Consider the following 26,381-nt stretch of genomic DNA (forward strand, 5'->3'; position numbering starts at 1 on the left):
GCCTGCCGCAGCCTCTGATTTACGTTATCTTATAAGCAGGTGAACGGTGGTAATATTTTATATTAAGCCTGTGATTTATAGAGTAGTTTAGCTGCATGAATGTTATCAAAACGCTGACTGGTTTCCACCGATGCTCAAATTTAGGTGGAAGAAAACATGTTTATTAGAAGCCAGGGAGAAACATTTGGCCTTTTTAAACACGTATTACTACTGGAGACAACACATACCTGCAGGGAATGAAATGTGGGTGACACCCTGATTGGTAATATGTAATTTAGTGACTGTCAACAGTCAAACTGCAAACTACTGACACTGTTATCAACCATTTCTGTGATATGTCTCAGAGGGATTGTGGATGGCAGCTCACCTTGCCATGCATGAGAGAACTTTTCTTAAAGTGAAGTATTTTTTAGGTGGTATGTAAGATGTTTTTCGCTGTGTAGAAGAGAGCATAGTATGAAACATGGAAGCTTTTTGAATCGACCAAGCACAAGAGATTTATCTTCAGTAAATATTTCAAAGAGCCGGAGTGTAGAGAGAGCGAATGGAGCTGATGCAGGAGCGCTGATGCAGTTGCACATTGTCACGGGAACGGGAAACATGCGAGGCCTTGCTTTTCCATAGCTGTGAACATTTAGGTCAAATTTGAACTTACATGTTGCTTTGATTCAATACATGTAATCTAACAGAGGTTGAGCGAGCATTTCAAAGGTCACGTGTACAGTTGTGTGATAAAGAAGGCACACCTTCTTACAGTTAAAGGTTTTACATATCAGGACATAACAAAAACAATCTGAATCAAAAATAAAACCATGTTATTGTCTATTTAACATGAACTAAGCCAACATGCAGAAGCAATGTCTGAAAAACTAAGAACACCTGATTCAAATAATCATTTTCCACGTGACCGTATGGGTCTCTCACATCATTGTGGAGGAATTTGGACCTGGATCTTTACAATGCTGCTTCACTTTAGCTCTGCAGGCTGCAGACTTTTGTCCATCCACAGCTCCTTTAAGGTTTTATCATTTCAAAGCATTGCAGCATCTGGATTATTTCCTTCTTCAGCCATTCTGCTATAGCTTTGCTGTGTGCTGGGATGATTGTCATGTTGCATGACCCAGTTTGGCCCCGTATTTGACAGTAGACTATTTTTCCTTATGGTCGACTTATAAACACAGTGTATGGTGCTGTGCATTATGGACAAACAGCTCCACTTTGGTCTAATCTGTTCAAAGGAGATTGTTCCAGAGGTCGTGTGGTTTGTTCAGATCCATGCTCCCATGTTTGTTTTTGGAGAGAGGAGGCTTTCTACCAGCGGCTCTTCCAAACAAGCCACACTTGTTTAATATTTTCTGATCATGAATGTTAACATTTAATATGAACAAATAAACAGTTGCAAGGTTTAATATGTCATGATTGATACTCATTAGAGTTTGCTGAATTTTAAGATCTTATGTCCTGATAGATAAATCTTTGACAGTAGGTGAGGTGATCTTGCACATAATATAGTTCTTTCTGTATGGTAATGATGACAAATAACTTCCTGAAACAACATCACACAAATGGAAATAATAACGACTAAAAGCCACCCCGAGTTTAGCTTAGTAATTGCTTTTAATATGTGATTACAGCAGCAGCAATATCCATGTAGCTCTGAAAAAGCACTTACTTGATGAAGCTCCGATAAAGTATAAGATCTTTGTGCATATGGCGTTATGACTCCAGCCCAGAAATTACTCCACGTATCCCAGCGCTTGCATATAGAGAGGTAATTACTGATTATAGATACACTGATAAACTGAGTAGCTATTCCTGAAAATGGAAGAAAAAAAATCAAAACTTTTGTTTAATACTCTGTAAATCACCTCAAGCTTCGAGGATATGTGGCAAACTTTTGAACAGTACTAAAAATGAAAGAAAGTTCAGCGTAAACTCGCTTCTTTTGTGTCTTGATGTCGTTAACAGTTTTTCTCTGATCCAGACAGAGTAACTGAGGTGAAAACAAACATCTATGTTACCAGCTTTGGACCAGTTTCAGACACGGACATGGTGAGTGCAGCAAACGGACGTTTATTCACTCTGCTTACTGTCATTTCTCTCACAGCCTGCTCGTGCTTCAAGAAGAAACAATAATTCTTTTATTTTCACCTTCATTATGTCTTCCCCTCATAAAAACACATGCAAACACTACAGTACTGTAGTAGGACGAGTAATCCTCACTGTGTCACGATGTCTATTCATCTGACAATTTTCATCTCATAAATTATTGAAAGTCTTCTTGTTATTCAAGTCACTGCTTTGTTTATCCTGGGCTTTCCTGTTTATCATTCTGAAACACGCACCCACCTTCGCATCATATCATCAGCCTCCCTTCAATTGCTAAAGGCTCATTTTTCCAAGTGATTAATTCATCGATTCAGCAGTTAAGTTCAATGCAATGTTCTCTGAAAAATATATGAACAACACGCCTCTCGGCCAAACATAAATCAGCACTTATAGAGAGTGGGACAAAGACACCAAATAATAAATCTTTGAGGCTAAAATTTATTTAAATGTATTTATTTATTTTTTAAATCATATGGCAAAAATCCCAGATCCAAATCACCACCCACATCTCATCAGCTAATTGGCCCAGAGGGTGATCTGTCGGCCAAATGATTTCTGATGTCTCCTTTTAAAAACATCTTGAACATAAACAGATGGACAGACAGACAAACAGCTCAAAGGAAAATTTCCTTTGCTTCAGTTTCACTGGCAGAGGCCGTCACTGATGACCTCGCTTATAACCCAAGGAGGAAGTCACTGCTAAAATCATCCCTTATATTCAGGTTTGGAAACACATAGTTTAAAGTATATTATTTATCTCAGGCTCTGCTGTGAGATATATGCCTCATAAAAAATGAGAAACAGGATGAAATATTCTCATCTGATCTGTCTGCTTTATTCAGATACTCTAGAGAAATTCAGGCGATTGCTGAGGTGGCCACATATAAGATTTATATAAGGTCCACCGAAAGGAAGAAAAACAATAAGATGAAAAATAGAAAAAAATGAACAGTATTTACTTTAGGGGACTTAGTCACAAAATGAGCAATCTATATTTATTATAAAAATGAAATACAGATAGAGTCAGATAGCATAAGGCTGCCAGCCCAGCATTTGAAGTGTACCTATTATTCTCATTTTCATAGTCAAAAAGCAGAAAAAATTGTAAACACAGAGACGTCACATAATAGTTAGTTACTGGGTTTTTCTGATACGTGATAAACCTGAAAATTCACTTTGTTATTTTCCTAATAAATAACAGTTTCTAAAATATTTATATTTTATTGTGTTTTTTATTTATCACAGGTGGAATAATAAATATATATAACTGTCTAAGAGTTGGACTCCAACTGTTTGGAGACAGGTTGTCTCTCCCCAGGAGACCTGTGCAATTACTTTGCAATTAAAAGTGGTCACAGACAGGCACGTGTTGCACAAATAACCTCTGAGTGACCAGTCTGTTGCCTCAACTACTTGAAATCAGGCTTTGACAACAAAAGAATTCACCAGGCAACCACAAATGTTTCATAGTTGCAAGGTAGTTGTCCTATTTTTGCTCTAGTGTGATTGAGCCACGATCACTAAGTAAGACTACCTAGTTCACTTGCCTACTGTGACCATTAAAGGCTTTTATCATGTCGAAATGTAGAAATAAAATTGACATGAAGAAAAAAATCATACTGGGTGCCATTGAGACATCATCCAGAAATGGAAATTCAGCTGATGTCACTGAGAGCCAGGGGGGGAAATGTATGAAACTGAGTATTTTTGATCAGTCTGAGCTTTTTTCCTTGCTGGCATTACAAACAATGACCTCATCGTTTTTAAACTTCAGCCATGTTTGGTACAAGAATTATCTTCGTATCTTATGAACAAAAAAGGTTTTTAAAAAGGAAAACAACCAAAAAAAAGCTCTTATTTTGTAAACCAGCTCCATTTTAGCTCCCAGCAAAAAGGAGTAACATTGTATTCTTTTAATGGATTAATGCATAGTGCTTACGTTAGGACATCACAGTGGTATATGTAGGAGTTACCCAAAATAAACCAGTGTGCACAAACATCAAAGTGAAGGACCAGGCTTCCCAGTCTGATGTTGAGGTGGATGAATGTGTTTTTAATAATTTAGAAGGATGCAGAATGTTTTAGAAGAGAGCTCAAAGAAAACATTTACAGTTAGCCTAAACCTATGTGTCGTAAGAACCACAGCTTACTGACCTCATTTATGCTCCGTCTTTCAACAACCACACTGTTCACGTTCAGACATTTTTTTTAATGACTTTTTGCTAAACTTTACTAAATGAGACCTGAACTGAAATACTAAAGCAGGCCCTCTCAGAGTCCGAGCTGCTATACCGTATAATCCACAGTTTCAGTGTCCCGACATCTAAATGTCACAGGCTTTGCAACTATGACGAGTAAAAAGAAAAAAAAGTATCTCTTTCTGCTTTTCACCCTCACTTGCTGTGTGTGAATCACACGGACACGAACATTCACACGTATACACATTTCACGGTGCACTGATTTCTGCCCTTAATCCTTGCTGTGTGGTGTCTTTTGACAACACAGTATTGCAGGTTAAGGGGGTCATGTTGGCCTCAGAGTCAGCTTAGGAAAACAGCAACTGAGTAAGCTGTGAAGGAACAGGGCGAGTGTGGGTCTCACCTTCATGGAGACTCGCTATTTGGAAACGGGGATAGGTTAAGGTTAACTTCACCTGCCAGCTCTGCCTACAGAGCTGGCAGGTGAAGTTAGTTGTGATGAACTGCCCATCAGTGTGCAGTTTAGCATTTTTTGAGTGGGAATGAGCCTTGTTTTAATACATGGGGAACCTAAGTCATAAGAGAAGTAATAATATAGTGAGATTAATTCATGAACGTATCTCATCTTTTCTCAGGAGTACACCATAGATGTTTTCTTCCGGCAAAGCTGGAAGGACGAGAGGTTGAAATTCCATGGACCAATGAATATTTTGCCCCTGAACAACCTTATGGCGAGTAAGATTTGGACACCGGACACCTTCTTTCACAACGGGAAAAAGTCTGTGGCACATAACATGACCATGCCTAATAAACTGTTGAGGATCAAAGATGACGGGACTCTGCTGTACACCATGAGGTAACTCAAGGCACAGAAGCAAAAAGACAGAAACAGTGAGAATCGCGTGGATAATATACGTTTGCTGTCTAACTGAGGGTTACTTAGAAACACTGATTACATCTATAAGGCAAACATGAAGCTCTTGCTAGCAATGTGTTAGCTTATGTTTACACGTAATGTCACATCATCACTGGAACCTGAAAGACTAAACGAGGCATTTCTCTGCTGCCCAGCACTGCATTTAAATACACGTCTTTAACCCTGCCATACAAGCTCAACAGCCAGAGCTGCTTCCAGTCGATCCATCCTTCTCCAGAGTCAGTTCAGACTGGCTCAGGTTGGATTTGGAAAAGTAAGTCAAAAAAATGATGATGGAAATAGACTTAGATGTGGATTGTTGATATTTTTCACCATAGCCATAGAAACTCGACTCCAGTCACCGTGAAACTAACAACAACTGGGCCATTGTTAAATGGTTAGGTAATGTTAGCGCCTCCTCTCCCCGCACAAAAACACAGATAACTACATGTTTGAGACATGAACCCAGGAACTCTCAAAGCCAGGCTGCTGGATACAGCTTCATATTTGCCTAAGAGACATGAGAGTCCACAAACGTTCCTAAAATAGAGAGAAAGAAAAAGAGAAATGACGTGGATGGAACGCTTTTCTTGCTAAAGCAAGCGTGAATACAGCAGCAACACAGAATCCCATTTGTTCAAATGTATTTTTTATGCCTCCTGTTTCTCGCATTCATTGCTGTGCTTGAATGCTATTTCAAAAAAGTCAATGGAAACATACATTTTTGTAATAATATTAATTATAATAAATTGCTTAACAAATTCAGACCACTTGCCAGAAAAACAAAAATGACTGAGTTCATTGCAGGAGATTCATGTTTTTATACCTAAATTTGTGCCGGCACACTGGACATTCAAACATTCAAACGGTAAAAGTAATTTTTCTATTTAGAAACACAAACATGTGTAATTTGGCCTCTCAGTAAAAACTAAAAATGTGCTTTACTATTTTTTCTGCTTTTTTGAAAAATAGCCAAGTTGAAGATTCATGGATAACAATAAGAATTACAGCTCAGCACTGAAAACATTATTTTGTTTAAACAGCCTGTCCTGGTGGATTAACCGTTATACATTAAAAAAATGATTTTTTGTAATTACCAGTATTGTTAATTTCGTCAGCTGTGGCATGAACCTTACATTGGCTGCTGGTCTGATACATTTGTAAGCACTGAGTATTTTTGCAGTGGTTGGATATTGTCTTAAACAGCACACAGGTATGCGGTTTCTTAGCACAGAGCTAACCTACAGTGTCACCATCTCTGCTGGTCTCTGCAGCACCTCGTTTGTTTTGCTCCGCTGATTACATTTAAGATGATTATTTTTGTTTCAAGGCATTACAGATGGGAAGTGTCTTGAATAGTGCATGAGGCTTGTGAGTTTATTTTTCTTTCTATCTCTGCTGTATACTTTTCATGCATTTGCAAAGTCTCCTCCATTTTCTGTGAATTGGATGCAGGTTAACTGTGCATGCAGAGTGCCCAATGCATCTGGAGGATTTCCCCATGGACTCTCATTCCTGTCCACTAAAATTTGGCAGCTGTGAGTAACTCTGATGATGATAGTGCCTGAGGGAACTCAAAAGTAAAATGCTGCTTTGTTTCTTTTTTTGTTTTTTCTTTCCTTCCTTCTTCTCACTGGTCCTTTGGCGAGAGAGGAGCCTCAGGAACAAGTGAAGCTAGAATGCATGGCTCAGTTTTTTGGCAGTGGCACAAACAACACTACGGATAGAGGACTAATTGGAAACGTCCCTGGGAAAAATGGGGAAACCAATGCTAAGCTCATCCAAATATTTTTGTTGGGTATTTAATTCTGCTAATGCTTCTTCACATTTGGATGGAATTTTTTGCTTTAAGCTGTTTCAAGATGTTGCTTTAAAAGCAATAATTATCCTAACTCAGTGGGTCATGTCTGAAATGCCTTGATGTCCTGTCTTCTTTATGTGGTGATCTACAGTATTTCACATTTCACGTTACTGTGCAGCATGACTGACAGAATATTTCAGTTACTGAATGTACTGAAGTAAAAATGTTCCCGTTTCATTAGACATTCTCAGGTCAGCAGACACACTCTCATATCCCATATTCAGTAAATTCTGTGGCTGACTGAAAAGGGCAAATGTCACTATGTATTGATATCTTGTTGGTGTTTCACAAGTGACATCATAAAGCAGTGAGGGGCTTTGTTTCTCTCAGCAGTATCATTTAAACACTGTAAAAGGTGGCTTTTCATTTGGATTTTAGAAAAATGTATCAGTTTACCTCCAATGAGTCTACCCTCTTCCTCTTTTTAGATGCCTACACAATCTCAGAGGTGACTTATGCTTGGACTCGCAATGCTTCCGAGTCTGTTGTAGTGGAAGGGGAAAGCTCTCGGCTGAACCAGTACGACCTGCTTGGGCAAACGGTCGGACAAGAAACCATCAAATCAAGTACAGGTAAGAGTCTGTCGAAGCCTGTTGGGAATCAAATCCACCTCTTGATCCTTTTTTCTTCTCCTCGCTGACTTCATCCACAGACATTTTCAAATACTAGAGAATAATGAACATTTGCCAGATTGGTTCCAGTGAGTATTTCTATTACACCCTTTGGTGACTAAACATGGCAATAATCTGAAGCCGTAAGAATCTGTTGTATGCCTTCCACTGCATCCACTTTGTGGAGTCAGCAACCTGAATATCTTTCTCACTTCCAGTGCGTTTTAGTGTGAAAATCAAACTGAACTGTGATTTTGTGCTTGTTTGGGAGGATGTTGAGATTGTCCACCTCCTACATGTTGCAGGAGGCAGCCGTAAGCCCGCTGTGACACGCTTTGCTAAGTTTTGTCTTTATATTACTCACTTTATTTGGCTTGGAAAATGCAGAGACATCTTTGCTCTGGCTTTTGCATGGAAATCATTTGACAAAACGGGAGTTTGGCATTTTCTACTGCACTGGTCTATATTTTGTTATTGTGTGTTTATCCTGGTTTGAAGACCCAAAAGCTGCATGGCAGGTGAGCTGTTGCAGTGACGAGCCTTTTTACTTGTTTGGAGAACAAAGACTGGCCGTTTATTTGGGTGGATTTTTTGCATTTACCAGTAAAAAATAACACATGCTGATGCATTACTAGAAGCAACAACTAACACGCATCTGCTTTAGCAGTCAGAGACATAACAGAGATTCTCTTGGAGAGAAGAACAACTTATGTCTTTCAGATGTCCTTTGGTATGTTAGCATAAAAACACACAGAAACTGAAGTGTCTGACTAGAGTGGAGAGATGCATTAAAGTCTAAAAAAAATCTATAATCTACTAGAGATGGCACGATACCACTTTTTTATGTCCGATACCGATACCGATATCATAAATTTGGATATCTGCCGATACCGATATGAATCCGATATAGTGTTTTTTAATCAACAAAACTGTTTTTTAAAATATCTTGCTGCATTTTGCAAGTCTGCAAGTTCATACTCAAGTTTAAAACAACAACTACACTAAAGCTATTCTGTTATACCTGTATACAAAAAAAATATTTCATAGTTCAGCAATACTGATCAATCTAATAAACTTAGACCTACACCATCCTCCCTATTCTGGTATTTTAAAGAGTACTTAGCGTAAATATTAAGCAACCTAACTAATAGGGTTCCAACTCCCAGCAACAACAAAAATAAATAAATAAAAAATAGGGAACCACCCCTCACGCTCCACCTCATGATGCTTAATCAACGTAATCAACCTTAATTTGATGCAGTGTGAAAAAAAATGCACAGAAATCAATTATTTTTCAAGAAATATTAAATAGATTCAACATCTTTCTTCAACAAAATTGCAGACTGCACAGATGGTACCTTCCCAAAGGAAAATGTACTATAGCTTACTAGGGTATATATATTAGACTTAATAGTCACTATATACAGTAATTGACTTCTATTCATTTTACATCAAATTAAAACTTTGGGTGTCAGATAATTATTTATTAAAAGCTAGACATTTTAAATGAGAATAAGAAAGAAAAGTATGTCTTTGTGCCCCCTTTTCCCAGTTAATGCCCTATCGGCCCCCCTGGCTAAACTTTGCTAGATCCGCCCCTGCACAGTTACCAGCCGTCAGCTACGTAGAAAAAGATCCTGGTGTAGAAAGTAATATTAAATAAATTGTAACAACAGCTGATCAAGCTTAAACGTGCTGCTGTTGTTCAGCCGCTGGTTTGCTCTTTCTGGCGCAAAGTGGACCAAAAACAAACAAAAGAGACTCACAACAGAAAAGCCGATCAGCTGATCATTTAAGCAGTTTCACGATTGAAGTAGCAGCCGGAGAGCGAGAGGCAGTCGCTTGTTAAGCTTAACGTGGGAATGCTTTACAAACATTCAGAGATGGACTTACACACTTGCTTTACTTCTCTCGGGGATAACTTTGTCGGAGATGAAATGCCAGGTTGCTAGCGAAGCTCCAAATGCTATCCAGACCACCGACAGGTCCCGCATGCCACAGCTGCTCTATCACGTGATGCATACTGCTCCGACGTTCTGAGGCGAGTTACGGCGTGTTGCAAGTTTTGTGAGGTGCTTTCGTGATATTTAATGGATCGGATTACATTTTTTATTTTTCTCCGATATCCGATCCAGTAATTTAGGTCAGTATCGGACCGATACCGATACGTAATATCGGATCGGTCCATCTCTATAATCTACATTAAAATGAGTAGCTTGCTTACTAGGTTTTATAAGGAGGCTTTTGACTCATCACGACTCATCCTTGCAGGTTTTAGATGTCAACACACCTGAATCACATGATTAGTTCATTACCAGGCTTCTGGAGAACTCCAAGACGTGTTGAGAAAGTAATTTATCCATTTAAATCAGCTGTGATGGATCAAGGACACATCTAAAACCTGCAGGGACACCGGCCCTCATGGACTGGGATTGGGGACCCCTGATCTAGAGCAACAGATTGTCACATTTTACAAATCCCTCGCACAAATCCTTGAAACCTCAGCGCTGAGTAGCAAACACATGGCTGTTCATCAACATCAATATTTCCTCCCATCTCCTATCTGAAGATTTGCAGAGATGGAATACGCCACATATGGCTCCTCCACAGGAAATGGAAGAAGAAGGCTCAATTTCATCATCAAAGTAGACTGTAGTGGACTATTTAATTTTTAATCTATTTAGTTGTGTTGTACTTTGAGATGGTTTCCGATGAAATTTTTAAGTCGCCACACCTGACTGAATGATTCTTTCTAAAAAAGGGATTTAGATCCTGCATTAAAATAAAAGTTCATGTCTTGCATTGTTAGGTTTGATTGCATCCCTTATGTCCACAACAGGAATTCTAAGATGGCGCCGGTGAGGTCGGCTGCCGTCACGACTGCTCCGACCACTTTTTCTTTGTCTTTGTTTTTTAAGTTAGTTTTCAGCGTTTCTAAATCGGCAAAATCATCACCATTGGGTACATTAGGTATGACAGTGACACTCTTGTTTCTATTGGTATACAATGTACTCACAATTCGAAGTTTTTAACTCCGGATCCGAGCTGGCCGAGTGAGATCTCGAGGGAGAACAAAGGGAAGCGGCGGCGGCCTAGAGGGAAGCGAGCCGGCGTCAGGAACAGGCTGAGAGCTCGTGCACACCGCACACCTCTGCCTAGCATCCTGCTCGCCAACGTCCAGTCACTGGAGAACAAGCTTGACGACCTCAGGGCCAGGATAAAGTTCCAGAGAGACATTCGGGACTGCAATCTCCTCTGCTTCACCGAGACATGGCTGAACCCAGCGGTGCCGGACCACGCCATCCAGCCGGCCGAGTTCTTCTCGGTTCACCGCATGGACAGGACACGGGACTCGGGGAAGTCAAGGGGAGGCGGCGTGTGTTTAATGGTGAACAACAACTGGTGCAACAGTGCGAACGTTGTTCCTCTCACACGCTCCTGCACACCAAATCTGGAACTACTGTCCATCATGTGTCGTCCTTTTTATCTACCTCGGGAATTTACATCGGTCATTGTAAGTGCCGTTTATATTCCACCACAAGCGGACACGGTCACCGCCTTATGCGAGCTGCATGAGGCACTTACACAGCACCAGACACAACACCGGGACGCTGCGCTTATTGTGACGGGGGACTTTAATAGCGCCAACCTCAAACGCGCAGCGCCGAACTTTTATCAACACATCACCTGCCCCACCAGGGGTGAAAGGACACTGGACCACTGCTACACTACGGTCAAGGACGGCTACAAGGCACAATCCCGCCCCCCGTTTGGCAAATCTGATCACGCCGCCATCTTCCTCATGCCAAAATACAAACAAAGGCTGAAACAGGAAGTTCCGGTTCAGAGGAAGGTCGCGCGCTGGACGGATCAATTGGTGGCCGCGTTACAGGACGCACTCGATGACGCAGACTGGGGCATGTTCAGAAACAGCTCCGACGATGACGTCAACGTGTTTACGGAAGCGGTTGTGGGATTCATCGGGAAACTAGCGGATGATACCGTGGAGACAAAGACTATCACAACGTTTCCCAACCAGAAGCCGTGGGTGGATAAAACCATCCGCGACGCTCTGAGATCCCGCACCGCTGCCTACAACACGGGACTCATGACGGGGGACATGGACCCGTACAAAGCCGCGTCATATAACGTGCGGAGGGCGGTGAAAGAGGCGAAGCAGCGCTACGGGAGGAAACTAGAGTCACAACTCCAACAGAGTGACTCTAGGAGCCTGTGGCGGGGACTAAGGACAATAACGGACTATAAAGCACCAACAACCAGTATGACGAACGCGGCCGTGACTCTGGCAGACGAGCTGAACACTTTCTATGCTCGCTTCGAGGCTGCAGCTAAGGTCTCCAACAATGCTAGTGTTAGCGGCGCTAACGGCTGCAGACAGGAAGATACTGCCAGCACCGGAAACGTGCTCGTCATCTCCGAGCATGAAGTAAGGAGAGCCTTCAAGAGAGTGAACACCAGGAAAGCAGCAGGACCAGACGGCATCCCAGGTCGGATCCTAAGAGACTGCGCATACCAGCTAGCTCCTGTGTTCACTGAGATATTCAACATCTCTTTATCTCAGTCGGTGATCCCCACATGCTTCAAAGAGTCCATCATTGTTCCTGTCCCGAAGAAACCCCACCCTGCTTCTCTCAATGACTATCGCCCTGTAGCCCTCACCTCAGTAGTGATGAAGTGCTTTGAACGCCTGGTCAGAGACTTCATCATTTCTTCACTACCAGACACACTGGACCCACTACAGTTTGCTTACCGTCCAAATCGTTCCACAGACGATGCCATCTCTCATCTCCTCCACACATCACTCACTCACTTGGACACTAGAAGGGGGAATTATGTTAAAATGCTCTTCATAGACTACAGCTCTGCATTTAACACCATAATTCCCTCCACACTCACCACCAAGCTGGAGCATCTGGGACTCAGCTCATCTATGTGTCAGTGGATCTCCAACTTCCTAACTGGCAGACCACAGGCAGTAAGGATGGGCGGACATGTCTCAGCCTCCACCACTCTCAGCACTGGAGCCCCCCAGGGGTGTGTTCTGAGCCCCCTGCTGTACTCTTTGTACACATATGACTGTGTGGCCACTACCAGCTCCACCACCATCATCAAGTTTGCTGACGACACCGTCGTGGTGGGCCTGATCTCTGATAACAACGAGACGGCCTACCTGAAGGAGATTAGGAATCTGGAGAACTGGTGCCAGAGGAACAACCTCCTTCTAAACGTCAGTAAGACAAAGGAGCTGATAGTGGACTTCAGCACTAAGCAGGAGAGGAACTACCAGACCCCCGTCATCAACGAGTGCCTAGTGGAGAGAGTGGACAGCTTCAAATACCTCGGAGTTCACATCACGCAGGACCTGTCATGGTCCTGTCACATCAACACCGTGGTGAAAAAGGCCCGACAGCGTCTCTACCACCTCAGACGCTTGAGAGACTTCCAACTGCCCTCCAAGGTGCTCAGGAACTTTTACTCGTGCACCATAGAGAGCATCCTGGCGGGAAACATCTTAACCTGGTTCGGGAACAGCACCATGCAGGACAGACGAGCTCTACAGAGGGTTGTGCGGTCAGCTGAGCGCACCATCCGCTCCGAGCTCCCTGACCTGCACTCAATCTACAGCAGGCGGTGCTGGACCAAGGCCAGGAAGATCGTGAAGGACCTCAGCCATCCCAACAACAGACTGTTCTCTCTGTTGAGGTCAGGAAAGCGATTCCGCTCCCTGAAGACCAACACAGAGAGACTGAGGAGGAGCTTCTTCCCGCAGGCGATACGGTCTCTCAATCACACCACCACACAGTACTGACCCACACATACAGTTCTTACACACACACTGGACTTTCTGGACTTTGGTTTTGCACAACACTGGTCACTATATTCTTCATTTCTGGTTAATACTTGTACAGCTGCTGTTATTGTGTATATATTTATTTATATTTAGATTTCTTCATACATTCTTATATAGTTCTATATTGTGTATTGTGTATTTTGTTGTACAGTTATTTTATTTTCAACTTTAATTTATATATTTATCTTTATCTTATTCTTCCCAGTTAAATTTACCCTTCATTCTAATTTGTGTTGTACAGTTATTTCATTTTTAACCTTAATTTATATTTTATTCCTTCCTAGTTAAATTTACCCTTTTTAATTTTTCATATTTATTTCCTATCTTATTCATAGCCTTTTCCTTTTTTGTTTTCTTTAGGTCACGAGCAGTTGTCCAAGCATTTCACTACATATCGTACTGTGTATGACTGTGTACGTGACAAATAAAATTTGAATTTGAATTTGAAAACTAAAACTAAAAATAAGCAAAATATAAAATATATTCTAATTCTGTGTTTTAGTTATGAACCTACCTGGATGAAGTTCTTGCTTATTTTATAAATACATTCACTAATGTATGCTTGTCTGCTCTAATGTTATTGGCTTTACCATGATGCTTGCATACTATATCATTTATACAGGGTATACGGCTAACTAGCTTAACATTACTACTGTATTTAAAAGACAGGCCTGGAGTTTTCCGAAAACAAGAAAGGGGTAAGAGCTGTGCTTGTAAAAACTCACTTGCTGATATCAGGTCTTATTTTTAGAAGCATGTTGCTGATTTTGTGGTTATGGTCCCATTTATCACTAAATAGATGGTAAACTTCTGTTTAACATCTATTTATATATAAACTTCCAAGGACAAGAAGTATTTCACACTACATCATTCTGTATGGTTTTAGGTTGTAAAAAAAAATAATTTTTAGTTGGTCTGAGAGGTGTGTGTTCAGGTGAGTTAGGGTGGACACTGACCAATCAGAAATAAACCTTCCCCATCTGTACAAATCAACTGACTGCCCCCCAAAATGCTCATCAAAACATAAATGGAGCAAAGAGCCCTTATATTCAAATTTCACGACTGAGACTGATATTGGTGATTTAAAAAAACTGATATATTGGCCAATTTTTTCTTCTTTCGGACACACAACTATGCATCATCCACACACGTAACATGCTTGAAGTGTGTTTTTGTAAATTCTGAAAACAGTTCTCTTGTTACACTCTATTTTTCTTTGATTATATGTAGAATACAAGGAGTAAATACATGTTTTCATTCAGGTCTTCAAGTTTGAGCTGGGTTTTTAAAGCACAAGGAAACATGGCAGCAACGAACATGTTGTCTTGAAGCTTTGCTGGCTACACACAGAAATAGAAATATGCTCTATCCAAGGTAATCGGTTGTCAAGTTAAGTTATTTCAAAAAAGTGTTCTAACAAGCATATCGTTGACAAAGTTCAGAAAAAAAAAAACAAATCCATACAAAAAAAAGTAAGAGATAATGAGGATTAAAAATAGAAGCAATACACTTCTACATACGCCAACACAGATGCCAAGAAACAAGATTGAACTTGTGTGTGTGTGAAGATGAAAGCGACACCATCACTGTCCAAGATGTAGGAAACACAAAGCTGGTTGTAAGATGGGGTAACTAAACATGCCGCAAGTCTGAATTTAAATACCGAGGCAGTGTGAGGCTACCAGGCTTCTTCTAAAAGGATGAGAGGATGATGGCAGCTGTTTTCCTTCAAACGCTGGAAGCGACAGAAATCTGACTTTGCGATGGCAGATGATGTGATATTGGTGATAAGCAAATCAGCCATAAAGGGTATTTAATGCACTGTAAGTTAGTGAGACGAATGATATGTTCTTGTCTTGGTTTTGTGAGGATTGTGTTCACATAAAGACAAGAAAAATGTACCTTATATTTCTTTTTATATCCTTATTATATTATTTTTTTAACATTACATTTGATTCTGTCATAAACTATAATGAAAAGTGGAAATCTGAATTATTTGGGGAAAATGGCCCCCTGTTGGTAAAGCTGCCTGCTGTAGCAATACCGTGTAGCAGAATGAAATTCACAGCATAGTGATAAATAACATGCAGGAACCATTGCAAGTAATCCCCCAAGAGTTATTAATTTAGAAATAAATACCCCCCAGGGTGCGTACAAACAGAGCAGAACCAAAGCAGGTGGAGGCTGGGTGGAGTGGAGCAGGAGTAACATCGACAAGCATAAATAGGCCGCCTGATCGGTGCAGTGAGATGTGATGGGGTGGATGTGGTTGGTTAGTTGTTGTAGCAGAGTGGGAGCACTGTGGTATGAGAAGTTAATGCAGTGCTGTTTATCACCGAATAAACAGCAACAGTCATGTAATAATAATAACAACAATAATGATAAAAAATAATGACGATGTCAGGGGTAAGAATGAGTGAAGCAGAGCCTGGAGGATGACAAAACAGACCTGACAGATGAACCAACTTCAGCGGACGCACAGTTTATTATGGTGCATGTTGTCATGGTGACAATGGATGTTGCCATGGTCGCATAAGCATCAACTTATCAAAAAGTACCTATATAGCACTATTCCAAACACAAGTCACAAAGGGCTTAACAAGCAACGTTTAAAGAAAAGTGAGAAAAGTATAATAAAAGTAAAAAAAATAGATGTTTAAGAAGTGATGGACTGGCTTTATCATAGCAACTTCTCGTCTTACTGACCGATTTCTTTTCACTGTTTTATAAATCATACATAATTTTACTTTTAAAGTTAGTCCTATCTGGTAATAATTTTATTTATATAATGGTGGCTACAATTTTTAATAGAATTATGTAAATTCACAAAATAATTATTAAGTAGTCCTTTATAATAAATCTAGTGAAATACAAGTGCAGCGTTGCCCCCCCCCCCCCCCACAAAAAAAAATATTGGCATAAATGTAAGAAGTGAAATAACATACTGGGTTATTATAAGAAACATTGGGAACCACAAGTTTGCCGTCAAATTTAATGTTTCATAGTTACAGAGGCATGTCCTTTATGGCACTGGCATGATAGAAAAGTATTGATTAGCCTTAAAAGCTACTTTAAAATAATAAGTTTACCCAACCAATTAGAATTACTGAATGTACTTTCTACAGCATTTAGCAGAGCAGCATCTGTGGTGTAGGTCAAGTAAATTGCAGAGGATAAGAGATCTGAAAGCATCCAATATACTCACTGTCGCTGAGTGACAGCACTGATCTAATTTTAGTAATACTACTTCTGAGGAAAACCTGACAGAAGAAACCTTTCTGGATTTGCAGCTTTTGCAAGATGATGATAGAAGTCACGGTGATTATAGTGCTGAGAATGGGAAAGTAGGCTGTAATTGCTGGAAGGCTGACATCGTCCCACCACCACCACCTTTTAATTCTGTATTGTTTGTACATGGACTGATTGATTCTGGCTATTTAAAGATAAAGTATTGTCAGTTTGGATTAATCAGTTTAAAGAACGCTGAAACTTCCTTTGAAAATTTATCAGCCCTAGCAGGGGCTAAATTAGCTAAAAAGGGGGAAAAGCACTGTTTTGAACTTCTCAGGGAAGAAGGTGAGATCAGAGTGGAAATGTGAATAATGCCTGGGATGGATTATCACAAATGTAAAGAATGAGTTACATTTGATGATCATGCAAGAGTTTGAGAAATTTGCTCCTATGGAGGATACTGACCTGAGGGTTATCACCTGCAGACTTTAAAGGTACACTTAAGGAAAGAGTGGGTGGTTTACAAAGCTTTGCTGTGGAGTTGGATGTCTTTTGTATGAGCCTGAGCGTGGAGAGTGAGTCCCCCTTTTCTCACAAGATGTTCTACTTTTTTCATTTCTGGAACTTTTTCATGCTGGAGCTTCGATGTATTTCAGGATAGAGTAGGTGAAAGTATTGAAGGAAAAACACAAGATCTAAACCTGTGTTCTTGTATCAAAGTCTAAGACCATATTTACTGAAATATGTGTGATCGTTCTGCTTTTAATAGAAATAAAAAAGGACTAGGTCTTCCTTTCTTTCTTTCTTTTTTTAATTAGTCAGCAGTGAATTTAAATACAGGCTGAAATTATAGCTGCAATGTTGGGTTTTAGTTTGAAGTTACACCGGAGAATGAATATGTGCATGCTACTGCATCCCTGAGTGTTCCACCAATGTTCCCTTTAGGTATCAATTACCAGTACACAGTATTTCCCCAGTGACTGAAATCCCCCATCAAGGGAATCCCTTCTGCAGTTTTATTATGTAAGAATACCCTTACATGGACTAAATTTTCCTATATAGGTTAAATGGTGTTTGATGCCTTGGTGGAAGGCAGAATGCCTGCCAGTGGCTGTTTCTCTTGTTTAGCTAGTCACTCCACATTATCTGATTGGCTGACTTTAAATTAATCATTCATTACTAGTGTGTCAGTGTGTGGTGTAGCGTACTTGCAAACTAGGTCATTTGGCACGAACTAATGCACTCTCTGGCTTTACAGAGACGGACATCTTGCATAAGCCTGAGAATATACCAAGACACTGTTACAAGAATCTCACAATTCAAAATATATGTTTGTTGTCTCAAGAACATCTTTTTGTTGAATGCATTATTCATAAAAATCCAAGCCTGAGCAGAGCTGAATGTAGTGATGCTTTACTTCACACACAGTGTGGAAAGTATTGTACTACTAAAGGACAGCTTAACTAAAGTGTTTTTTCTTGTTTGTTAAAATGCCTAAAATGCTTTCCCCTTCCCCCACACATCCAGCCAGTACTGATTAAAAATAGCATTCATTTAGAGTTGTTTCTGTACATTTAGCAAATCACATACTCTTAGCTCTTAAGGGACTCCTGGGGGGTACTTCTGGCTCTTTAGCTGCTAAATACTCCACCATATTCATTAGCAAGCTGCTAACTTCATCATTTTGTTGGTTTGTTGCTGGGCAACTTGTAGTTTATGGTGGCTTCTCTGCTGATACCAGCTGCAGGCATACAGCTGTCAAAAACACTACTAAATCAGTAGCATTGTGAGATGCCTTGTAACTCACTAGTTAGAGCATGCATCCCACGTACAGGAGCTCATACCTTAATGTGGCATGCTTGGGTTTTGATTTACTGTACTACCCCACTCCCTCATCACGCCTCCTGTGTTATCTGTAACTGCTGCTGTCGAATAAAGAAAAAATAAGAGTAAAATTGTGGCTTTTAAAAAGTGTTAGTTTTGAGGCTCAGCATATTTTATTTTGGCGAGTGACCATATTTGGAGAACAAAATAGAGCAGATATATTAGTAGCTAATGCTGGCTATCTAGCTTAGCTAGGTAGTCAAAGGGACACTAATAATGCTAGGGATCCTCCTGAAGGCCTCTTGTTGTAAAAAGCTTCCAAGTTGTATGAAAGTGTATGGCCTTGTTGGTGACCCCTTTAATCAATTTTCCGTTGACTTCATGAGTTCAGTCTCTGTATTCAGGTCATACTGATAGGAATTTTTTGTAATATAAGGCACACTTAAAATCCTTTAATTTTCTCAAAAATCATCAACGTGCCTTATAATCCAGTGCGCTTTATGTATGAATTCTAGTTGTGCTCACTGACCTCGAACTGATTTTATGTGATACACGGTGCTCAAAAATCTGTCAAAAAATGCTTTAGTACGACTTTGGTAAGCTACGAAGCCGCACTGCTTGATGGATTGTTGGAAATATTACCTAGTCAGGAGCCTCGCTGAGTAATCTGGGTCCAAAACTCCGTCAGCTTCAGGTCAGGTCCCAAAGTCAAACGAACACTGCGACATCACTGAGAGGTAAAAACTGCTGCTTTATCAGGTGTAACAATTAAGTTTAACATCCAGGTATCTGTGAAAACAGAATTTATTAAATTTAACGGAGTTAAACATGATATAGCATATTCTGACTGAGAGATTTCTGAAACAAATTAAAATGTACAGCTCTGCTATCACTTCCGACATAAATAAAGACAGAAAACTAAACAGCAGTGACGTTTGTAGCGTTGCTGAAGTTGGGCTAGCTGGTATATAATGATGTGCTCAGTGTTGCCAACTCCTCAGTAAGGAAAATCGCTATTGGCTGTCCTAAAAGTCGCTAGAAGTCGCTAAATGATGTCATCGCCTAATTTGCATAATTGGTCATGCTAATGTAATTGCAACCTACGTTGTTGGAGAGAGAAATAACGTCGTGGAAGAGAGATGAAGTGAGTCCTAAATGCATTTAGAGTTTATTTAGAACTACAAATTAAATTTCTTTTAGCAGTTATTGGTTTTTTTTAATGTCACAATTCCAACCCTGCTCCTTTATCCGGGCTTGGACGAAATAGGCACTCTGGTGGAGTTACTTTGTGTGTGTGTGTGTTTTTAAGTAGTTTTAAACCTTGTGATCCACAAAACAGCATAAGAGTAAAAGAAGAACTGACTGCGTTACAGTCAGTGCGGGAGCAGTGGCTTTGCTCATGTGCGATTCATTTGCAGTTTGGACGCACAGGTGTGAACATCTTCTGCAGTGATAGCAGCGTGGGGAGGACTATCCTCCGCCTGTGAGCACTTTGGCACTCGAGGTGCCCACGGCAGCAACCGCTGCTTGTTGACAGTAGGAGTGATACTTGCGTTCACGTCAAAAAGTCGTCATATATAAGTCTCCAATAACACCAGAAAAAGTTGCCAGATTTGTCGCTAGTCGCTTTTTAGAAAAACAAAGTCGCTAAGGGGGTCTGAAAACTCGGTAAAAACACTGGATGTGCTACGTGATCGCTAGCGTCACAGCTATGTTAGCATAACATAAACACAGTGAAGCTGGAGGATGAACGCTAACTTTTTTCCACTCGATAAAAGTTAATGTGAGGGTTCATGATGGTTAGGGACAAATGCAATCACATGGCAGGATGTTGTAAACGGACCAAACTTCAGTCAGGAAAACAGCTGAGATAATCCAGCCACAATACGAGGTTAGTCGTTAATGTACTGCAACTACATGGGAATAGAGCAGCTGCCAGAGAATTCAACATTAATGAATCAATGTTACAGAAGTGGAGGAAGCAAGAAGAATGAGTTGAGTAAAGTTGTTTCGCTTAATGCGCCTTATGGTCCAACAAATACAGTAGGCTAATTTTAAGGTTATTATTAGAGTCAAAAAAGGGAGAATATCCAGGATACGCTCACTGGGTAAAAGTATGTCAGTCGTGTTGTGATATTTTGATACCATGGTAGCATTTGCTGAGTATTGTTTTTGATGATATTATACAAAGGACCCTGTTTCTGCAATGCCCTTTGTTTGAACCTCATCTCCTCTTGCTGTGTCAACTGAAGATTTTATGGTGTGAAAGTAGATACTAAGGTTGGAGGGAAAACACCAACAAATCACTCTTTTACTTATCACTCCCTTGCAGAAGATGTTTCTGGGTTGTGTCAGAACTCACGGATGTAGGAGACTTCTGTATAAGATTTATAGGCCTTGTGAGTGCATCTTTATTGCCCTTGCTGAACAAAGGATTCCAACTGTCGAAGGACACCACCCCACCCAGTGGGCAGGGTCTGAACTGAAACTTGTTGTCTGCCTATAAAATCTGCTGCACAAAGAATAAACTTTGAGTTAGTTTGGGATGACAATTTAGAACAGTCTCCGCGTCTTTTTGTTCTTCCAAACTGCTCCCGGTACCCCGGCCGGTGCCGTAATCAACCGTTGATCATACTTGATACTTGATACTTACACTGAATTTTTTTTTATTTACGCTGCACCTACAGTTTAATTATTTCTTTATTTCCTGTAATAACATCATTTGCTGTCCCTTTATTCTAATGTACTTATCTAATTATAGATAACTATAATTGCATATTGTAATAAAAAAAATACTGAAATTCCATTCAGTTACAGGGGAATTACAGCCTTAGTCGTGGGCCAAATTATAAAATGTTATCAAAATGTTATCCTTGCCTGGAAAACCATTCAGTCTGACCAACATGATGAATGTATAGCATCAGTTGTTCGAATAGTATTTCTATAGCATTTCCAAATAACACATATTCCTTCAGTTTCCTTTGTATAGCACGTTCCCAGAGACTGAGGTGTTCTCATCCATTTAGAAGGGAACATTGTTTCCTACACTTGTTTTGTGCTTCAGTGGGCAACAGTGACAGCGCCAGAGTGGCGCTGTCACTTGGTGTTCGCTCGCTTTGTGGTAGAGTATCACTTCCTGTTCCTGCTCAAACACAGTGGTGTTTCTGAGTAGCTTTTCTGCTTAGCAATTTAATTAAAATCTTTTGATACATTCCTTTTCATAGTATAATCTTCATGTGCTTCATCTGAAGCACCCTTTCTGTGTACTCACTACCTAATTTATAGCCAAAGTATTCACTCACTGTCTCTGTACTGTTTTGCTAGCTTAGCTTAGCTCATAGCCGACTCGTTAGCACCATGGCTACTTCACCTGTCCCTCCTGCACTTTCCTGCTCATTGTGTCAGATGTTTAGTTACTCCTCGGCCTCCTTTAGCAGTAATGATATCTGTAACAAATGTAGCATATTTGTAGCTCTGGAGGCCAGGATTACTGAATTGGAGACTCGGCTTCGCACCCTTCATTCACCCGTAGCTAGCCAGGCCCCTGCAGCTGGTGCAGGCGAAGATAGCGTAGGCCCCGCTAGCTGTTCCCCGGCAGACCCCAAGCAGCTGGGGAAAGAGGGCGGCTGGGTGACGGTGAGGAGGAAGCATAGTCTTAAACAGAAGCCCCAGGTACACCACCAACCTGTTCATGTGTCTAACCGTTTTTCCCCACTCGGCGACACACCCGCCGGGGGTCAAACTCTGGTAATTGGTGATTCTGTTCTCAGACATGTGAAGCTAGAGACACCGGCAACCATAATCAATTGTCTTCCAGGGGCCAGAGCAGGCGACATTGAAGGAAATTTAAAACTGCTGGCTAAGGGTAAACGTAAATACAGTAAGATCATAATTCACGTCTGCTACCCCCCCAAAAACCCACCTCCCTTGAGACCGTGTCAGCTCCCAAAAAGACAAAAAACAAACTAAAAACCAGCAATAAACAACTTAAACATAAAAAATTACAAAGAAAGAACAATACAGTATCCACATCTGAACCAAAGAGTAAAACAGTGAAATGTGGATTATTAAATATTAGGTCTCTCTCCTCCAACTCTCTGTTAGTACATGACTTAATAATTGATCAACAAATCGATTTACTCTGCCGTACAGAAACCTGGTTGCAGCAGGATGAGTATGTTAGTTTAAATGAATCAACACCCCCGAGTCATTCTAACTACCAGAAACCTCGAAGCACAGGCCGAGGTGGCGGTGTGGCAGCAATTTTTCACACCAGTCTATTAATTAACGAAGACCAAGACAGACTTTTAATTCATTTGAAAGCCTGATGCTTAGCCTTGTCCAACCCAGCTGTAAAACTCAGAAACCAGTCTTGCTTGTTATCATCTATCGTCTACCTGGCCTTACACAGAGTTTCTGTCTGATTTCTCAGATTTTATCTGATTTAGTGCTCAGCTCAGATAAAATAATTATTGTGGATGATTTTAACATTCATGTAGATGCTAAAAATGACAGCCTCAACATGGCATTTAATCTGTTATTAGACTCAATTGGCTTCTCTCAAAATGTAAAAGAACCCACCCACCACTTTAATCACACTCTAGATCTTGTTTTAACATATGGCGTAGAAACTGAACATTTCACAGTGTTTCCTGAAAACCCTCTGCTGTCTGATCATTTCCTGATAACATTTACATTTACAATAATTGATTACACAGCAGTGGAGAGTAGACTTTATTACAGTAGATGTCTTTCTGAAAGCGCTGTAACTAAGTTTAAGAATATAATCCACCCACTGTTATCATCTTCAATGCCCTGTACCAACATAGAGCAGAGCAGCTATCTGAACGCTACCCCAACAGAGGTCGATTATCTTGTTAATAATTTTACCTCCTCACTATGTACAACTCTGGATACTGTAGCTCCTGTGAAAACTAAGGTCTCTAATCAGAAGTACCTGACTCCGTGGTATAATTCTCAAACATGTACCCTAAAGCAGAAAACTCGTAAGCTGGAGAGGAAATGGCGTGTCACAAATTTAGAGGATCATCATTTAGCCTGGAGAAATAGTTTGCTGCCTTATAAGAAAGCCCTCCGTAAAGCCAGAACATCTTACTATTCGTCACTGATTGAAGAAAATAAGAACAACCCCAGGTTTCTCTTCAGCTCTGTAGCCAGGCTGACAAAAAGTCAGAGCTCTTTTGAGCCAACAATCCCTTTAACGTTAACTAGTAATGACTTCATGAACTTCTTCACAAATAAAATTTTTATCATTAGAGAAAAAATTACCAATAATCATCCCACAGATGTAATATTATCTACAGCTACTCTTAGTACCATTGATGTTAAGTTAGACTCTTTTTCTCCAATTGATCTTTCTGAGTTAACTTCAATAATTAATTCCTCCAAACCATCAACGTGTCTTTTAGACCCCATTCCTACAAAACTGCTCAAAGAAGTACTGCCATTAATTAATTCTTTAATCTTAAATATGATCAACCTATCTCTAATAATCGGCTATGTACCACAGGCCTTCAAGGTGGCTGTAGTTAAACCTTTACTCAAAAAGCCAGCTCTAGACCCAGCAGTCTTAGCTAATTATAGGCCAATCTCCAACCTTCCTTTCATATCAAAAATCCTTGAAAGAGTAGTTGTCAAACAGCTAACAGATCATCTGCAGAGGGATGGCTTATTTGAAGAGTTTCAGTCAGGTTTCAGAGCTCATCACAGCACAGAAACAGCTTTAGTGAAGGTTACAAATGATCTTCTTATGGCCTCTGACAGTGGACTCATCTCTGTGCTTGTCCTGCTAGACCTTAGTGCAGCATTCGATACTGTTGACCATAATGTCCTATTAGAGCGATTAGAACATGCTGTAGGTATTACAGGTACTGCGCTGCAGTGGTTTGTATCATATCTATCTAATAGACTCCAATTTGTACATGTAAATGGAGGGTCCTCTTCACACACTAAGGTCAATTATGGTGTTCCACAGGGTTCAGTGCTAGGACCAATTCTGTTTACATTATACATGCTTCCCTTAGGCAGCATCATTAGAAGACATAGCATACATTTTCACTGCTATGCAGATGACACCCAGCTCTATCTATCCATGAAGCCAGGTAACACACACCAATTAGTTAAACTGCAGGAATGTCTTAAGGACATAAAGACCTGGATGGCCGCTAACTTTCTGCTTCTTAATTCAGATAAAACTGAGGTTATTGTACTCGGCCCTGAAAATCTTAGAAATATGGTATCTAACCAGATTCTTACTCTGGATGGCATTACCTTGGCCTCCAGTAACGCTGTGAGTAACCTTGGAGTCATTTTTGACCAGGACATGTCCTTCAACGCACATATTAAACAAATATGTAAGACTGCGTTCTTCCATTTGCGCAACATCTCTAAAATTAGAAATATCCTGTCTCAGAGTGACGCTGAAAAACTAGTTCATGCATTTATTACTTCCAGCCTGGACGACTGCAATTCATTATTATCAGGATGTCCTAAAAACTCGCTGAAACTCGCTGAAAAGCCTTTAGTTAATCCAAAATGCTGCTGGGACTAGAAAGAGAGAGCATATTTCTCCTGTTTTGGCTTCCCTTCATTGGCTTCCTGTTAAATCCAGAATTGAATTCAAAATCCTGCTCCTCACATACAAGGTCTTAAATAATCAGGCCCCATCTTATCTTAATGACCTTGTAGTACCATATCACCCTATTAGAGCACTTCGCTCTCGCTCTGCAGGCCTACTTGCTGTCCTTAGAGTATTTAAAAGTAGAATGGGAGGGAGAGCCTTCAGTTTTCAGGCCCCTCTTCTGTGGAACCAGCTTCCAGTTTGGATTCGGGAGACAGACACTATCTCTACTTTCAAGATTAGGCTTAAAACTTTCCTTTTTGCTAAAGCATATAGTTAGGGCTGGACCAGGTGACCCTGAATACTCCCTTAGTTATGCTGCAATAGACATAGGCTGCCGGGGATTCCCATGATGCATTGAGTTTTTCCTTTCCAGTCACCTTTCTCACTCACTATGTGTTAATAGACCTCTCTGCATTGAATCATATCTGTTATTAATCTCTGTCTCTCTTCCACAGCATGTCTTTTATCCTGTTTTCCTTCTTTCACCCCAACTGGTCGCAGCAGATGGCCCCGCCCCTCCCTGAGCCTGGTTCTGCCGGAGGTTTCTTCCTGTTAAAAGGGAGTTTTTCCTTCCCACTGTCGCCAAAGTGCTTGCTCATAGGGGGTCATATGATTGTTGGGTTTTTCTCTGTATTTATTATTGTGCGATCTACTGTACAATATAAAGCGCCTTGAGGCGACTTTTGTTGTGATTTGGCACTATATAAATAAAATTAAATTGAATTGAATTGAACATGACAGGATTACTATCTTCATGCTATAATTGTCTTCCCTCTAAGTGAAGTGATCCCAAGCTTTTCCAGAGAAGACTTATCAGCATCCATATCTTTGCTTGTACATCCCCTTCCCCCATTCCACAACACAAGCACCGGACCGGCATGCAAATTAAATTACAGAAGATACAGTGCTCCATAGAGAGTACTGACAGTGCACTCGATTCCTCCAAATTCCTGTGCTAGCACGTATGCCTGTGTCAAAGACAGAATAAGTCTTCACGTAACTGCTAGAAATACAAGCAGCACATCTACAGTGCTATTAAAGAAAGAGAGGGAATATTTCAAAAAAAAATCTTTGGGGATTATTCTGTGGAATTGATATCCCTTCTACCCCCTCCTT

The 26,381-nt window shown here is 40.5% G+C and overlaps 1 protein-coding gene across 2 annotated transcripts in view; it reads left to right on the forward strand.

Annotated features, from left to right (window-relative positions):
- gabra2b (gamma-aminobutyric acid type A receptor subunit alpha2b) overlaps positions 1–26,381 on the forward strand; it is a 48,304-nt gene that overhangs the window by 15,023 nt on the left and 6,900 nt on the right. For both annotated transcript variants that reach the window (XM_026186887.2, XM_026186878.2), the window contains exons 4-7: positions 1,985–2,052; positions 4,943–5,163; positions 6,679–6,761; positions 7,513–7,656. In XM_026186887.2, the coding sequence (XP_026042672.1) occupies positions 1,985–2,052; positions 4,943–5,163; positions 6,679–6,761; positions 7,513–7,656 (516 nt within the window). The remainder of the gene's footprint in view (positions 1–1,984; positions 2,053–4,942; positions 5,164–6,678; positions 6,762–7,512; positions 7,657–26,381) is intronic.

The sequence above is a fragment of the Astatotilapia calliptera genome, chromosome 2 (genome assembly GCF_964374335.1).
Source record: "Astatotilapia calliptera chromosome 2, fAstCal68.1, whole genome shotgun sequence".
In the NCBI taxonomy this organism is placed as follows: Eukaryota; Metazoa; Chordata; class Actinopteri; order Cichliformes; family Cichlidae; genus Astatotilapia; species Astatotilapia calliptera.